The 18146-nt window shown below is 38.6% G+C and overlaps 1 protein-coding gene across 1 annotated transcript; it reads left to right on the forward strand.

The window, feature by feature from the left end:
- The first annotated feature begins 5542 nt into the window (after positions 1–5542).
- Positions 5543–16368, forward strand: LOC124645440 (multidrug resistance protein homolog 49-like). The gene is made up of 26 exons (XM_047185241.1): positions 5543–5771; positions 8287–8329; positions 8415–8611; positions 8701–8845; positions 9116–9216; positions 9372–9543; positions 9992–10116; positions 10447–10642; positions 10757–10981; positions 11264–11450; positions 11641–11783; positions 11871–12079; positions 12256–12350; positions 12431–12610; positions 12806–12921; positions 13001–13141; positions 13236–13418; positions 13533–13736; positions 13815–13944; positions 14071–14266; positions 14465–14627; positions 14715–14909; positions 14997–15206; positions 15288–15434; positions 15515–15623; positions 15704–16368. The coding sequence occupies exons 1-26, from the start codon at positions 5746–5748 to the stop codon at positions 15790–15792; spliced, it is 3927 nt and encodes a 1308-aa protein (XP_047041197.1). The 5' UTR covers positions 5543–5745; the 3' UTR covers positions 15793–16368.
- The last annotated feature ends 1778 nt before the right edge of the window (positions 16369–18146 follow it).

Here is an 18146-nt window from a genome sequence, read left to right on the forward strand (position 1 = left end):
ACTGGCACTGATCTTATTGTAAGTGTCCATCATCCTATTAAGGGGAGCGGAGCGTCCCAGGTTTGTACGACAGCTTCTACTCACAAATGTACTACGTGCCCTAACCGATCTCACCCGACACCCGCGAGGAACGTCTAATTTGATCTGTTCAAGCAGTTCGGGAGTGCATGTTTGACCGTTCACTATCTTGAAAAGCAGAACCATATCCGCCAGAATTCTACGATCTTGCAGAGAAGACAGTCCAAAATGATTCATACGAAGCGTGTAGTCAGCTCTGTTGGGGCAGCTATTATCCCTGAACCGTAAGTAACGTGTAAAGCTTCGTTGAATCCGTTCGATTCTGTCCGAGTGAACGCTGTACATTGGATTCCAGACCGAGGAAGCATATTCCAACGTGCTACGAACAAGGCTATTAAACAGAGTTTTTAACGCTGCAGTGCCTTTAAACTCTTTGCACGCTCTTTTAATAAAACCTGCCATTTTAGCAGCTTTCACGGTAATGCTGTCAAAGTGAGAAGTAAAAGACAGGTTATAGCTAAGATGCACGCCTAAGTCCCGAATAGTCTCAACTCTCTCCAAAGGAGCACCTGCAAGTGAATAGGATGTTGGAATCGAGCGTTTTTTACGTGTAAACGTGATGTGATGACACTTGCTTACATTTAACATCATGCCGTTGGCGACGCACCAAGACTGCAACGAGTTGAGGTCCCTTTGAAGTAGTGCAGCGTCCTCTAGTGACCCAACAACCCGGTAGATTTTCAGGTCGTCAGCAAAAAGTGAACACCGACTATGACGAAAGCTATCTGGTAGGTCATTTATAAAAATTATGAATAATATTGGGCCAGCATGTGAACCCTGTGGCACACCGGATGTTGCAGTATATTCCGAAGAGTGGTACCCTTCCATTACTACTCTCTGTCGGCGCTTATCCAAATATGAACAAAACCATTCCAAGAGACTCCCATGAACACCAATGTTTTCAAGTTTTAATAATAACGTCCGATGGTCGACTTTGTCAAAAGCACTGCTAAAGTCAGTGTAAATGGCATCTATTTGTTGAAAACTTGTTCAAACCTGTAGATAACTGTCCTGACTGTACCAGACTTATCACAAATCTAGTAAGTACCTAATTATTCATGACTGCTATTCGTCGTGGGGTTACGCAACAGATTATAGATAGCATTGATTCCGTCAGCAGAACGTCACCACTGCAGCTAATATTATCTTGATACTTGGCAATGGCAGTGATCAGGGTTATGTTTACAGACTTACATGTGTTTCACAGTGAAATGAGGGATCTTCTTTTAAATCAGCACGGTGATAGTAAGTAGTCGTACTACGGCCAACAAATGCTTCATTTAAATCTTAGAAGATAAGAAGATACCCAAAACAAATATATTGTATCAGAATATATATATCAGGATAACCCAAAAGAATAGATCGAAACAAGGAAATCGGTTCTTTGCGCTTTCGCGGTAAAAGGGTTGACTTGCTTGTTAAGACATATGGTATTGAGACAAGTAGTACCTACCGACTACAGAAACAGTATAAAGCTTAAAATCTAGAATAAGTTTAAAGGGGTGTGGGCGTGACCTTGGTTGACAGGTAATATCTACAGAATAAATGAAATCAACCAAACAACAAAGGGTACAAGAAATATTAACCGTAAAGTAATCCATAAAGAACGTGGTGCACAGTCTCTTACGAATGCATTTTTGCCTATGGTCGGGCTATCCAGACATTAGATGTGACGGCCAACACTGCCCGTCTTATTCGCAATGCAACAGATGAAACGAGAACAAGCTGCTCCATTCACATCAATTGTATTATGATTACGGCCTTAGCTATTTAAAAGAATAAATTGTTACGTATAAATAGATGACAGTAAGGAATGCTTCATTTATATTGCTTCTGATATCGTGATACTATTTACTACATTTATGCATTATTAAAGGGATTCATCTAAAACCGGCTGTAATTAGATGATTACCGAGATTAGCCATTCATGACAACACGAAGTTTTCATGCCAGTCACTGTAGTCTTACCACAGATTACTTAACAGTAAAGGTCATGGCACACGTTCACGACACGGCATACAGTACGGCGCAGTTCCAGACACTAACTTATCATTTGGATTTGACCCTTAACGGCCAGTTTCTTCATCAAAAGTTAAAGTTAAAGTAATGTCTAAAGTAAAAGTTACGGTCAAATACGTTTTTTCAAGGCTAAAGTGACAGCAAAACTAATAGAAAAATTGAATTTGACCGTTACTTTTACTTTAAACATTACTTTGACTTTTACTTTGGCTTTAACTTTTGATGAAGAAACTGGCTGTAAATCGCGTCTCAGAAAATCGCAGGTAATCGATTGTTTTAACTTCAGATGTAAGTAGAAGTTTTTCTGGCGTGGGAGACGTTGGTCTATCTGTCGCAAGCGCGGCTGCTGAGCACGAGGTCTCTAGTTCGATTCCCGAGTCGGGCCGAAATCGCTTTGTGGGTTTTAAAAGACTTTCACAAAGCAGCACAGAGCCTGGAAGATGGTTATTGATACACCCGTGGTTCGGAGAGCACGTAAATGTCGGTCCTGTGCCTGATCTCTCTCCGGTCGTGTCGGATTGCCGTCCCATCGCGTTATGAGAGTGAAGGAATAGTGAGTGCACCTGTGTCTGCGCAAATGCTTGTGCACTATAATATGTCCTGCGTAGTTGGCTAATCTCCTTACATGAGAACACCCGCCGTAGCCGATAATCGACTAGGAGGTCATCATCGGTTTTTTTACTTCTCTCCTTATAAAATGTGTAAATAACAAATGTAAAAGGGTAAATGGTGATCTGTAACACAGGGATCACCTTATTCAGACACCATTCTCTAAAAATATAACATAAGGCTACAAATATTATTATGTATTACGTAACATATTGCACCTACTTAATTCAAGAGAAAATAAAGATTATTATTTTATATTGCATTCTTTTAAAACGTCAGTATAAAAAGCCGAAAGGCGAAAGGCGGGATGACAGCGATCTTGCAGCTACCTAACAACAGCTGCGCCGTGCCATCATGTGTGCCATGACCTTTATGGTTATACCAACAACATGTGTTCAGTGGATGTAGATAATTCGAGTTTTACAAGTAGACGTTATCGACTTTATTCGTCAGCTAAGATTAACACATGTTAATTTATAACCCATATCCTCGGTTTACGCGGCCGAAGACGCGGGCAAAAGTTTAAAATCAAAATGTTCCAGTAATGAACCTTAACTCGATATTGAGCCTATAGAGTAGGGTCAGTATCGAGACCAGTTTTTGGGTATAGGAATTAGTTGTCTCTTTATTAGTTTATAGTCTCTATTAGTTAATAGGTATAGGGATATAGGAATAGTAGCTCCCTAAGTGAATGTTTTCTTTCTGACTGGTACTGCCATTAGTTTTCACGAAGATCAATACAAGTTATGGAGTGTTTATATTGGAATATGACGTAGTTGTTTGTTACGTCCTAATCTGCTTATCTGTTAGTGTGTAATAAATTACAAAAAGCCGATATCTCAATCATTCTAACAGGTTTAAACTAGATATTCGTGTTATGACGATTTCATAGTCTAAACTTGCTAAGGCTTCCCTGTCTCATTGAGAAATGCTCACAATGCAATGCTAATTTTAAACCCTCTCCTAGATACCCTTGGAGTAAGCTCTATGCAACTGTATATATTTGTGGCGTATGGAGTTTTTACGTTTAGGTACAGTTTTATATTTACTCTTAACACTAGTATTAGAAGTCAATGTAGTCTAGTGGGTATAGAGCCAATCTCTCAAGTATGAGTGTGCGGGTTCGATTCCAAATCAAACGCAATTTCAGTTCTGTCAACAAAAATGTTCAAAAACACGCATTCATTCATGCGCCCGCGCCGCCACTAAACTGGCTCATGCCGATGCCGCCAGACGACGTTGCTTTCATAGTACATGCTCCTAATATGTAAATATTTTGGAAACACATGCCTATGTTTGTAAACTATTGTACCTAACGTAGGCAGCGCTCACTGCTACCAGTAACCTAGAAAGCTTCTACATGAGAGCTAATGTGACTGATTTCTGCTGTTGGCAGCGTCTTTGTAACGAATACATGACTGTTACCATGGAGGACAGACAAGTGTAACGTATGAAATAAGTGCGCTTAGAAATAATTGAGTTTTACTTAAATACAAAAATAAACATTCTTCCTGGTAAGGTTGCTTCAGTAGAAATTGGCGTGAGCCTTTGTGAAACTTGTCTTAAGTTTTGATTTGTATTGAATTATGAAGCTAAAGATTTTTGTTGCTAGAATTCGCTCAGGAACCACTCGCTGGACTGATTAGAACATTTCTTACAATGATTCTTCTTTGAAGAGCGTCACTAGAACTGATAAAACGGTTAGAAACTTATTGTTGATAACAAGTTCAGGTATTTCAGTAGATTATTATTATTAGTCAGTTTATTAATCATTCACAAAGTTTACATTCAAGTCTAAACATGAATTAATATCCTCGATATCATTTCACCATAATTATATTTGTTTCTTGCACAAAGTCCTGCATTTTTACAGGCTCTTGCATTTTATACTTTGGTTAGAAAGATTTTTTTATATTTTTCGGTCGTGTTACAATGTGAAAAAATACTATATATATATTTTTTTAATTTAGGAAATTATGCGCGCGAATTATGTTACATAGACATAAGTGTAGTAGATAAATATATAAAAAGAAGAATACAAAAACATCTCGTCTATCATATCACAAAAAATATTTTTCAAAAATGTTCCTCTGATGTCAAAATCTACAGTAAATTCACAGGACTCACAAACCTCAAGCACAACGGACAAATTTGTATGGGTCATTTCAAAAAATCTGACCCCAACAAGACCATAAACTAACATAGGTACCTGATTTAAAGAATCAAAAGGTGACCCGTACATCGATTGGAATAGTAACCAGAGGCAAGTGATTATATGAAAATGAATAACTCAGAATGAAACAATCATTTTGGGCACTCACTTGGAGCTTACGTTACATTTTCGACCAATTCCAAAACAGTATGAAATATTTTTTTATTGACAATAAAATATAGCTACACACTTATTTACAAGGTTATAAAAAAATATATAAAAGAAGTTGGCTGGCTTATTCTTCGGACAAAGAATTAGCATTGCCATTCAACGTGGCAATGCAGCCAGTCTTCTGGGCACCTTTCCGGAGGACAGTGATGCGGAGGAATACTTCGACGCCTGATCGATGCTCTTTTATATTTTATGTTTATATATATTTTGTATATAGTATTTTATTTTTAGTTTTGTTTAAAGATAAGTAGTTTAAGTTTGTATATATGTATAGTGTGTACATTGTAGAAATAGATTATAAAAATAAATCCATCTTACAAATATTAAAAAAAAAAATAAAAGAAGCGGACATTAAAACCAAAAAAATACTAGGTACTAGAAAGCATAAAAATCAAATACTAGAAAGTATAATCAATCATTTTGTGATAGTACTAGATTGAACCAAATCTGTATATCAAATTCAAGGTCATCGTGTGCCTGTAAAAATATGTGAAGTGCTTTCAGCGGTGCAATTGTCGAAGATAACGGCAGCGTTTGGTTTTCATGTATAAATACAATGCCGATGATACGTCGCGCGAATAGTTGTTGCGATCCACGCGCTAGTCAACACGCAAAACATACGCACGGTTCTTCAACTGACAAAAAACGAACACAATATGGGATTTAAAAAAGAGAAAATACAGTAAGTTTTGTTATTATTTATATCTTGCAAGGCTGAGCGAGCTTATATTTAGTATTTTAGTATTTATTAATTTCTAAGTTATTTATAGTTTTTATGTTATTTTTTATAAACACTGATAATTGTAATTGCATTTTAATACAATAAGTGATTAATAATTATGAAAACTAAAACACTACTGTGTTATTCCCCGAAGGCGTAATTCACACTATAAAAAGTAAAAAAATAAAGTAAGTAAGTAAAAAAAATAAAGTAAGTAAAAGTGAAATTTTTTTTTAAATGTGTTTTTTTTAAGTTTTAAATTTTTGTAAATGTGTTTTTTTTTTAAGTTTAACGATTTTTTAATCTTACTCAGATACTATATGTATAAAGCAAAAACTTAATTTTCATATTACGAAACTTTTTCTGATCATATTTATCTAATAAAATCTGTTGATCCAATGAGCATATCGCAAGCTAATGTTATAAAACTACTTGCTGACCCAGCGAGCATCACACTTGTATTTAGATAATTAAATTTTGAAGTATAATAATGAATGCTCCAAAATTATATTACGAGTGTGAGATATTAGAAAATATCCATAAATTCATATTAAGAATAAAATTATCATCATCACATGCCTAGCCTTTTCCCAACGATATCGGGGTCGACTTCCAGTCTAACCGGATAGCAGCGTTTTACAAGGAGTGACTGCCTATCTGACCTCCTCAACCGAGTTACCTGGGCAACCCAATTCTCCTAGGTAAGACTGGTTGTCAGACTTACTGGCTTTTGACAGCCCATAACAACTGTCAAAAATGTTCAAATGACAGCCAGGACCTTTAGTTTATCGTGCCTACCACAACTCGTAAGAACTCGTTATGATAGGATGCCTCCCGCTCCCCCCTCCAACATCCATCCACGGTCCGACCGCGCCAAGCGTTGCTTAAGCTTATGGTCGGTCAATCCTCGTGAATTTGACTTAACCACGAGCTCTCGAATACGAATATCATATTAATATTACTACGATTTTTATATTAGTTTGCTAAAAATCGCTAGGTAAAAAAAGTGGCAAATCGATATTTTTCGTGCATCATACACATAGGTTTGTGTGTGGAACAAGCGAACAAAACACACAAAAATTAACCTGCACAGTATTAGAGCGACGAGGATAGTTAGTTCAAGCATTTATTTATTGACAATGTTGCGATACCAATTCCATATTATCATGTCACGTTTGGGTTGGATGTCTATTCAAAATTAAAAGTCATTTTATCTTCAGACTAAATTGAATTAAGTTCCGTCTATCGTAATTATCTTGTTATCTCTGTTTGTAATGGTGTTACTATCATAATATAGCCCAGTTTTTTTTTAAATAAGATACTGGAACTATGACTCTGGATCGATTGCAAATAATTACACAATATAAATAAAGGACAATGGGCACTTTGTATGGGATTTGGTACCCGCTCCAACAGCAACGTATTATATATCATTAGAAAGGTATTTACGTGAAGAATAATAAAAACTATGGAGCTTGCCTCAATTAGCTGTCCGATCCAAGAACGATAAAAATTGAATCGACATAGAAACAAATATGTCATCCATATATGCAAATTCATTAAGAGGCATTTATGTCGTCAGTTTAATAATTTTAAACTCAGTTAACAGACATCTTACATTGATTGATACACTCTATTATAATCTAAAGGTTATAATAGTCTATGGAGTCATACTACGGAAACACAATCGTCATCTGATTTGACAAAAGTTCAAAACATTTCTATTCATCTTTTTTTAAGAAGAAATTCACCATTATCTCAGCACCTCTTGAGGAGCAAAGTCTTGAGTCGTAATATGGACTATATAAACATCGTCTCCTGACTTTTTAACCTCAATTGATTGTAAATACTGAAAGACTTTCATCAAATACATAAGCTGGTTCTGCGTGAACTGCAAAGGTTTGCACAGTCTTTTTTTAAATCAATCGGCAGGCAAACATTCTAAAAAGGCCAAATTCCTGTTTTTTTCTTACTTTACCAGTTTTTATTCAAAACAGTTGGATTTAAGAACTTCATCTACGTTGATGATTTATGAACATTACACATTCTATTAGTCGATGTCACGGGAAATGGACAAGGATTTCGGACTAGTCGTCATAGTAAACATTTTTTGCCTTGCCAAGACCTACGCAATGGTACTAGATTCAACACTGTTGGACTGGGTACCAAAACGCCCATCGTCCTTTGAAGCAATATAAAAATGATACAAAAAAATCTATACGTTTTCTACTCTTTCACGTTTAAACTACAGGATGGATTCACATGATACTTGGTGGTAATATTAGCAAGATTATATGACGTGTCAGAATAACATAGGATAGGTACCTTGTTTTATGCCAGGGTGACGTAGTTCACTTGGGACGCAGGTGGAATCGCGGGCGGAAGCTAGTTCATAATATAACATTCCGATATATACCTTCTTTCAGTAGTTTAATTTAAATGCTAGGAATTGTATCATGTAATTTTTTATTTTCAGTTTACAAGAACACACTGAACCAAAAATACATTTCGTTCAAATAGTAAGTACCTTTTCTTCTTTTGTAACATATGCATAAAGTTGTTGTATTTCTGTCATGATGAGTTCATTTTCTTTCTCTTCTTTAGTTTCGATATGGGACAGCCCTGGAGATCACAGCCACAGTTGTGGGCATCCTGGTGAGTATGGCCAGCGGGCTGGGTATGGCCTACAACCTCTTGCAAATTGGAGAACTGAGCACGGCCTATGTGGAACGGACTAGCTTCCAGGATCAGCTTAGTTCTAGATTACCACTCTTGTCTTTATTTGGAGGAGGGAGAATACTGTAAGTATTGAATACAAGAATACTAAGCTTTCTTGATTGTCTTGAAAAAAGCTTGATCGACATTGTAAGGTGCTATACTGCCCATACAGCAATAACGCGAGTCATGAGGAGAACATGAAGGCTCTGGTGGAGGACGCCACGGCGCTGGTGATCGGCGTGTTCATCACCGTGGGCTTCTCGATGGCGTGCTGCGCCGTCTCCGTCGCGCTCATCGGCTGGAGCGCGCTCAGGCAGGTATGACCCTATAACACACTAGTTGGTCGCGCGTCAAACGTGGAAACTATCCCCAAGAATATATGATTTCAAATCGGTTTAGTTTATAGTAAAGTTTACATTTAAGTCACAAGCATGATCATATAGCAAGTTATTCAAGGACGGACTAAGAAGTTGGTGGCGCTGGGGTTATTACCCAAAGATGAACTTTGAAGTCCTCAATTTTTTATAAGCCATTGCTTACATTTAATTTATGTATCTTATTCATGCCTTTCTTTACTATTTCCAAAGATCACAACGATACGAATGCGGTTTCTGAAGGCAGTGCTTCGTCAGGACATGTCCTGGTTCGATACTGATAACGAGTTCAACTTGGCGTCTAAGATGTCAGAGTGAGTATTCAGTTTTTACACGCTTCACTAGTTTATTTGCCCCCCCTAAATTATATTTTATAATTATGGCATTTGAAAATTCTTAAGGATATTTTCTTAGGCAGGTCCTGTTTGTGTTCATTGAATATGGGTGCAATATGAGAATTGTTCCGCAGGAACTTGATGAAGCTCAAGGAGGGAATGAGCGAGAAGTTGGCGGTGGTAGGTAACCTGTTGGGCACGTCCATCATTTGTATCGCGGTGGCGATCCCACTGGGCTGGGAGCTGGCGCTCGCCTGCATCACTGTCATGCCCTTCTCCGTCGCCGCCTCCGTCTATCTCTCCAATGTGAGTAGCTTGCACCTCGTGCGTGTTACCTATAAAGTAGCCATAACCAGATACTTATGCTCATACAAATTATTCAATGTAAATATATTCCTTACAATACTTAATTCAAAGAATTTCAATTCATTTGATATTTTCCAACTGTATACAGAGCGGATGTTGACTGCATTGATTTTTAAATACTATGCAAAGGATTTCGACCAAACAATTGTAGTCACGTGCGACTGATAGTACTTATGTAGATTAGATAAAACTGTTCAGGAAACCCATGAGAGCACTACCTGTCGTAATTAAAATACAATTTAATTACGACAGGTATTAATAAACTCTTCTTTAATTGCATTGGCAATTGTTTAGTTTATCTGCCACGAGACACTTTACGGATTATGTTGGATTATGTTAATATTTGATATGACATTGTAATTAATTACATGAGATCGTTTTGTTCTAGTACCAAACAAAATCATCAGCACGTGAGATGGAATCTTACAGTCAAGCTGGAAAACACGCTGAGGAGATTCTAAAGTCAGTGAAGACAGTAGCAGCGTTCGGCGGAGAGGAAAAAGAAGTTAAAAAGTAGGCAAAAACTCAAAGTTTACTAATTTACAAGATAAATCCGAAGTAACAAATTACCGTTGAACAGGAAACCAAACAATTCATTAATATTCAATCTTATTTCACTAAAATTTAAAATGTACCCAACCAAACCTATCAAAAATAATTACCTACTCCTGAAAAGCTAATAACCTCATTTTCTTCAGCTTATCATCCTCTAAATTGCCAACCAGGAACAGCTGGTTGTCAGCAGAGACAATTTTAGGTCTATATAAAATAAGGCCATTGGATCTCGCAATATATAGGGCAAAGACTGACGAATCTGTGTTAAAACCTGGACCGTTACAACAGGTACAGGTCTTTACTGGACCCAGCTGAGAAGTACGGACGCAAGCGAGGCTTGTACACAGGCATCGGCAATGGCTTCAACTGGGTCCTCACCTACTGCCTCAACTCCATCGGTCTCGTCTACGGGATCCGACTGGTGCTAGACGATCGCGAGAGGCCAGACGAAGAACGGAGATATGTAGTTGGTGTTGTCTTTAGCGTAAGTATTCTTTGAACGTCGTGTACCGTCAAAAAAATTGTACATTTTAAAAACTTGACATAGATAGCACCTTTTAATTTGTGAACATTATTAAAAGGAATAAATATACTTTAGATACTGTTCAACGTGTACATGGCGACTCAATCAATCACACTATGTGTGCCCCACGTGGAGGCATTCGCGGCAGCCAGAGGCGCAGCAGCCAGTATATTCCACCTGATAGAGCGAGAGCCCAAGATAGACAGCCTGAGCACGCAGGGAGTGTCCCCACGCAGAGTCGTGGGAAACATATCTTTCGAAAATGTTGACTTTAACTACCCATCAAGACCGGATGTTAAGGTATGTCGTAACATAACCGAAAACTGATTCTACAAAGTAGGGGGGAGTGGATGGGGTCCTGTGACTTCAGTTCATTCAAGGCTCCCCGCTTTAGAAGTACAATATTTTCTTAGAAGGGTGAAGGTATCGTTATTTCCTAGCTAGGAGGCTTTCACCGTGTAGGTTTATATTTAATTTTGGTTGGATTTCCAAAAGGCAGATCTATGTTTAAACCCAATTATTTTATATTATACAGTTTGTATAGGTATACTTTTGTTAAATAATACGATATATATTTGTCAGGTTCTGAAAGGTTTCTCGCTGCACATAAAAGCCGGTGAATGTGTTGCTCTGGTTGGATCTTCTGGCTGTGGAAAGTCCACCATTTTGCAACTGTTACAACGCATGTATGATCCCCACTTCGGCTCCGTGAAGCTAGATGGCAGAGAGATAAGAAATCTTAACATAGGATGGCTCCGGTCATCGTTAGGTTTGTACCTGATATTGCACATTAATATCACAAGTTAATTACAGCATTTTTGTCCCCATGGATGTACAATTTCTTGAAGATTATTTGATAAGTACAGAACATAAAGTTGCACTTAAAAAACACATTATCATCATACATTAATTCATTTATAAGACTTACACTTACCTAATATATATTTGGTATTTTTTAGGCGTTGTGGGCCAGGAGCCCGTGTTGTTCCATGGAACCATTTTCGAGAACATTGCCATCGCTTGTCCGGAGGCAACTTTGCCAGAAGTTCAGAGAGTTGCTACTATGGCTTACGCGCATGACTTCATTATGAAATTGCCTAAGGTTTGTAAAATTTTTTGAGCTTCTGGGACAAATGTCCTATCAAAGCAACATAACTGTATGATGTTATGAATGAACAATTTGCAACAGGGCTACGACACAGTGATAGGCGAGCGGGGCGCGTCGCTGTCGGGCGGACAGAAGCAGCGCATCGCGATCGCGCGCTCGCTGCTGCGCGAGCCGGCCGTGCTGCTGCTAGACGAGGCCACCTCCGCGCTCGACCCGCACTCCGAGCGCCAGGTGCAGGCCGCGCTCGACCGCGCCAGCCTCGGCAGGACTACCATCATGGTCTCACACAGGTACAAGCATACTTATACATACTATACATCGCGATCGCGCGCTCGCTGCTGCGCGAGCCGGCCGTGCTGCTGCTAGGTACAAGCATACTTATACATACTACATCGCGATCGCAAGCCTGCCTTATACTATAATTATCATCTATCTACTATTTTGTACATTTTCTATTAAATTACAGGTTGTCCACGATATTAAATGCGAATCGTATAATTTGCATGGATCAGGGAGTCATTGTAGAACAGGGGACACACGATGAACTTATGAAATCTAAAGGTAAGTCACATTTTCATCCCGAGAAATCGTAGTCTTATTAGGTTCGTCTTGTACTAACATGAATATTTTTACAAATATAGGTTTCTACTATAACCTGGTAACAACAAATAAAGAACAAAGTGAGCCGGAAGAACCAGAACCATTACCAGAATTACTAGAAAATGAGTTAGAAGCTGCAGTGAACATGGCAGTGGTACGGCCTGAAGTGAAGAAGCGGGATGTCCAAAAACGGCGACTTAGTAAACAGACCTCTGTCATAGGTAAATATGATACAATCGAATCTACCCAAACTTCTTCTTCTTCTTCTTTCGTGTCGATGACATGTCTTGTAGTGAGACTACACTTTGTCAGCCCAATATGCCGCCACAACGAGAGCACGGCCGTATGCGCTCATGAAGTACCCAAACTTCTTTATTACCTTTTATCGCTTAGTTTAACATTTTCAATTTCTGCAGAGTCTTACGAATGGATGCAAACACCGCGGGGATCTGTTACATCGGCTTTGTCACTTGGTTATCAAGGCTACATTTTTAATCCAGACAAAGAAAAAAAAGAGAATGATGAAGTTGAAGTAAGTTTTACATTTCCATAAATTTTCTTTATGTTTGGTAAATCTGAGAATTCGTTTTACAATACTGATGTTTTTTTAGGAAATCATACCGGTCACAGGATGGGATATATTGAAATTAAATTCACCGGAGTGGATTTACATTACTGTAGGCTCTATCGCAGCGTTTCTCCAGGGTGCATGCTTTCCAACCTTCGCTCTTCTGTTTGGATTTACGAGCGGTGTAAGTTAATTTTCAAATCTTAACATTTAAAATTTAAGAACTATACCTAGTTCTGAGTAAGTAACACACTGAGCAAACAATTTATGCTTCCCAGATATTCGTTCTAACTGATCGTGACGAGTTATTACACCTGGGCGATTTATACGCGGGTCTGTTCGTATTGGTAGCAGCGGTTGCGGGCACATCCATGTGCCTCCAGAGCAGCACCTTCACCTCGGCTGGTTTGAAAATGACTACCAGACTTCGAGAGGCGTATTTTAACGCTTTATTGAGACAGGTAAATGATTTGTAGCTGCACAAGCTTACATATAAAAGATCCACACGATATCTAACAGATATTAAAAACAAATATTAAACTGATATTAAAAACGATGTATTCGTATTTTTTCAGGAAATAGGATATTACGATAAAGAAAGCAACACAGTCGGAGCGATTTGTGCGAGATTGAGTGGAGACGCAGCAGAAGTTCAAGGCGCCACCGGCATTAGAATTGGTCTCATTCTTCAGGGAGTCAGTTCCGTTGCTATCGGAGTTATAATGGGATTAGCTTTTAACGTTAAACTCACACTTGTCGCCACTGCGTTTCTACCAATTGTGAGTCACGTTACTATATTGACTGGGTATTAATTAGGTCACATTTGTTACAACTAAAACTTTAAATATATTCTACAGATGATCGGCAGCATTTACCTGGAAGGTAAAATGTCACAAAAATCTCAATCTGATGAGCGAGACGCTATGGAGTCAGCTACTGGAGTCGCGACAGAAGCCATCGTAAGCATCAAAACTGTACAGAGCTTAGGTGAGTTCCCCGTAAACTTTGTAAGTGTTTTGGAAGCAAAACAAAATCATATGAGTATTTTTTCGATATGCATAAATACCTCCTGTAAACTAACCTAAGCGAAATTGGTTATTCATCCCTTTTCAGGTATAGAAACACTTTTTCTGGAGAAGTTTCGCGATTCATTGACGCTCGCCTGTGATGCTGTGGCGAAGAAGTCGCGGTGGCGTGGTGTGGTGCTGGGCTTGGGTTTATACGTACCTCTGATAGCCTTTTGCTGCGCCGCTGTATACGGAACTATTCTTATTTCAACGGGAGAGTTAGAATACAGAATTGTACTCTTGTAAGTTCTAGTGACAATAATACACATATTTTGTTACACATAAAAGCATAGTATATTATTATAACACACAAGCTTTTAAAATGGCACAGTTACCATGAACCACTAACATGACTTAGAGCAATTTGCCAACCTAGAACTTCTATTATGATTTCAATCAAAACAGAAGAACGTATTTTTAAATTAAAATTGTTTTCACAGGGTGACTCAATGTGTAATGTACGGAGCATATATGCTCGGTCATACGTTAGTATACGCGCCAAGTTTCAGCGCAGCGAAAACCTCTGCATCAAGAATATTGGGACTGATCTACAGAGAACCTTTGGTTAAAACACTTGACGGGGTTTATGATAATAATCATTGGGCAAGTATTTTTTGTTATAGAATACTGAATACTTGAGTACCTATGTTTCGTTTAAACGATTACTAATATATTATGCACACTTGGCAGGTTGCCAGCGGTAACTTCACTATAAAGAACCTCGAATTCAGCTATCCAACACGAAAACACCAGAAGGTACTGAAAGGAATAGACCTACACGTGGATGCCGGCAAGACTGTGGCTCTAGTGGGTCCGTCTGGCTGCGGCAAGTCCACCGTGCTGCAACTACTCCAGAGATTCTATGACCCTGACTCAGGAACAATTGTGCGTGAAAGAACAATTACTATCCGTCGTGATTTAAGTATAACATTTGATTAATTTGAATAATAACTTATCTCTTTACCTGAGCAGGAGTTAGACGGTCTGGACAACCGCAGCGGCATGACTCTGCCGCGGCTGCGGCGCCAGCTGGGCGTGGTGCAACAGGAGCCCGTGCTGTTCGATCGCACGCTCGCTGAGAACATCGCCTACGGAGACAACTCCCGAAGCGTCTCCATGCACGAGATCATTGAAGCTGCCAAAGCGGCAAACATACACACCTTTATCTCCTCCCTGCCTCAGGTAATTTATTGTGTTGTATGCTTTGTGATCCGCTTTGATCAAGTGAGGTTGAATAAACTTGCGAGTTGTGGCGCTGTGCAGGGCTACGAGACGAACCTGGGGTCTGGCGGCGCGCAACTGTCGGGCGGGCAGAAGCAGCGCGTGTGCATCGCGCGCGCACTCATCAGGTCGCCGCGCCTGCTGCTGCTCGACGAGGCCACCTCCGCGCTCGACGCCAACAGCGAGCGGGTAATACATTGCTACCGACCCTCTACCAAATAACTCTCCTTCCATTCTGACCTCATTCAATCATATTGATTACCTTTCAGGCGGTCTCGGAAGCGCTAGAAAAGGCAGCCAAGGGCCGCACGTGTATCACAATCGCACATCGACTCTCCACCATTAAAGACGCGGACCTCATCTGTGTGCTGGACAAAGGTACAATCAAAGTTCTGATGGCTGTGACATTCATTGTCGTCATCTATGATATGGGGATCTCAAAAACTGATTGTTTTCAGGTAAAATCGTGGAACGTGGTTCTCACTCGGAACTAATCAGCCAGCGAGGATATTATTGGAAAATGTGCAAAGGACAAAACATGGTTTAATTAGGTATTGTAAGAACTTCAAATCTCACACTAGTCTCATTCAAATAATTTTGTTTTTAAAACATACGTATTATTTATTTATAAGATAGTGATTTGAATTAAATTAGCATTACTGATGGTGGTATCAGTTATCTCCAATAACATTCTCACATGAATATTTGTTCTTTGTAAATGTCGTAAATTTTACCATTGTAAATAATGTTTTAGCCATTTGTGATATTTTCGTTGATTGTTTTTAAGGAAAAATAATATTTTTTATAAAAAATGGTATTTAATAGGAATTATTTAATACTTAATTTTATGTATAGGATAGGATAAATTTAGGTAAGAGTGCTCCAATCGACATTGTATTTGGCTTATTCCCAAGAAACTTTAGTCTTGGGACATAATACATCCACAGTAGGTAACGAAGAATCTATAACAAACGATTTGTACCAATTTTACATGCTATGCATGCTTATGCTTTCTAGAAATTAATGCATTGTTGTAGATAAAATCTTCGTTAAATTCAAAATCTCAACTGTATGGAGTTTAAGTATTTAATTAGTCAAGTTGCGAATTAAATTATGTTCTAGAGACTTGTTTTTTTATTTTTATGATCCCTTGTATCCTTTGTACCATTACCTGTACCCAAAACCGGCTCTGGCTATGTCAGCCAGTGGCCATTCGTTCGTTCGTTACAGCCTTTTTTATCGTCCCACTGCAGGGCACAGGCCTCCTCTCACACGGAGAAGGATTGAGCGTTAATCACCATGCTTGCTCATAGCAGATTGGAATTGGAGATTTCAGACTTTATAGTCCAGGTTTCCTCGAGATGTTTTCCTTCACCATTTTATGAGCCATTGGTGTCCAAGATATACTTAGAAAGTAAGTACATACAAACTTAGATAACTTGCGTTGGTACTTGCCTGACCTGGAATCGAACCCACACTCTCATACTTGAGGGGTTGGTTCTTTACCCGCTAGGCCACCACGACTTACTTACTTTCTGACTTACCTACTCACTAATTAATTTGTGACGTCGCATTTGTTTTTTCTGTGTGTACACCCACTGTTCTAATTTCCCTTACATACTTCGGCTAAACATTTAAGGTCAAAAAAAGTGGTAGGTACACTGTATTTTATAGGTCACTAGCTGTTCTCCCACGGTTTCACCCGCGTTCCGGTGGAACTTTCCATACCGGGATAAAATATAGCCTATGTTACTGTGGGAACAGTAATTTTACCAACAGTGTTAGAATTTTTTAAATCGGTTCAGTAATTCAAAAGCCATTCAAAATACCTAGGTCATATTTTTTTTTGTTTTTTTGTGCCTTATAAGTATGACCCATTTTGTATTATTGTATGTCTATGCATTAGCAAAACATGGAAACACACAATCTCCTATCATGGGAAAGTTTAAAATAAAAAATACTGCATATTTTACCGACGATTAAAAAATAAATAAGTCATAAATTATTTTCCTTCTAACAAGACATCATAAATAAAAAATCTTATAAGGACACCGGCACACTCTCAAGCCTTTTAATATGCACAATATATTTATTAAATCTGAAATTCATGAGTAGTGACACTTGTAGGTACAACTACTTATTTCCATACTAGCTGGTGCCCGCGACTTCGTCTGCGCAGGTTTAGTATTTCGAACAATATGTTTACAAATTGTAACCTATGTATTATTCTGATGTATAAGCTATATTATTGTAAAGTTTCATTAAAATCCATTCAGTAGTTTTTGCGTGAAAGAGTAACAAACATCCATACATCCATACATACAAACTTTCGCGTTTATAATATTAGTAGGATTCGAACATGGATACGAAATATTCATTTCTTATTTATTATTCTACCCTCAAATAGAAATAAAAGAAACTTCTAAACTCTCGTCGTCCTGACAATAATATAAACAGGAATGAAAAGTATTTTTATTATGATTAAAATTACAAAACATGGAACATCAATTAATAATGGTCGACATCGTGGCCGAAACGTAAACGCTCATCGAGACAGGCCACGTTTACATGAAAATACGAGTATAAATAGAAATCGTATAAACTACTTACAAAATTTAAGTTAATTTCATTAATAACATCATAAGTAATTCCTAAATGCCAGGTCAGGCAAGTACCAATGCAACTTTTCTAAGTTTGTATGTACTTGGCAGTCGTTACGGGTAGTCAGAAGCCAGTAAGTCTGACACTCGTCTAACCAAGGGGTATCGGGTTGCCCGGGTAACTGGGTTGAGGAGGTCAGATAGGCAGTCGCTTCTTGTAAAGCACTGGTACTCAGCTGAATCCGGTTAGACTGGAAGCCGACCCCAACATGATTGGGAAAAGGCTCGGAGGATGAGGATG

Source organism: Helicoverpa zea, chromosome 31 (genome assembly GCF_022581195.2).
Source record: "Helicoverpa zea isolate HzStark_Cry1AcR chromosome 31, ilHelZeax1.1, whole genome shotgun sequence".
NCBI lineage: Eukaryota > Metazoa > Arthropoda > Insecta > Lepidoptera > Noctuidae > Helicoverpa > Helicoverpa zea.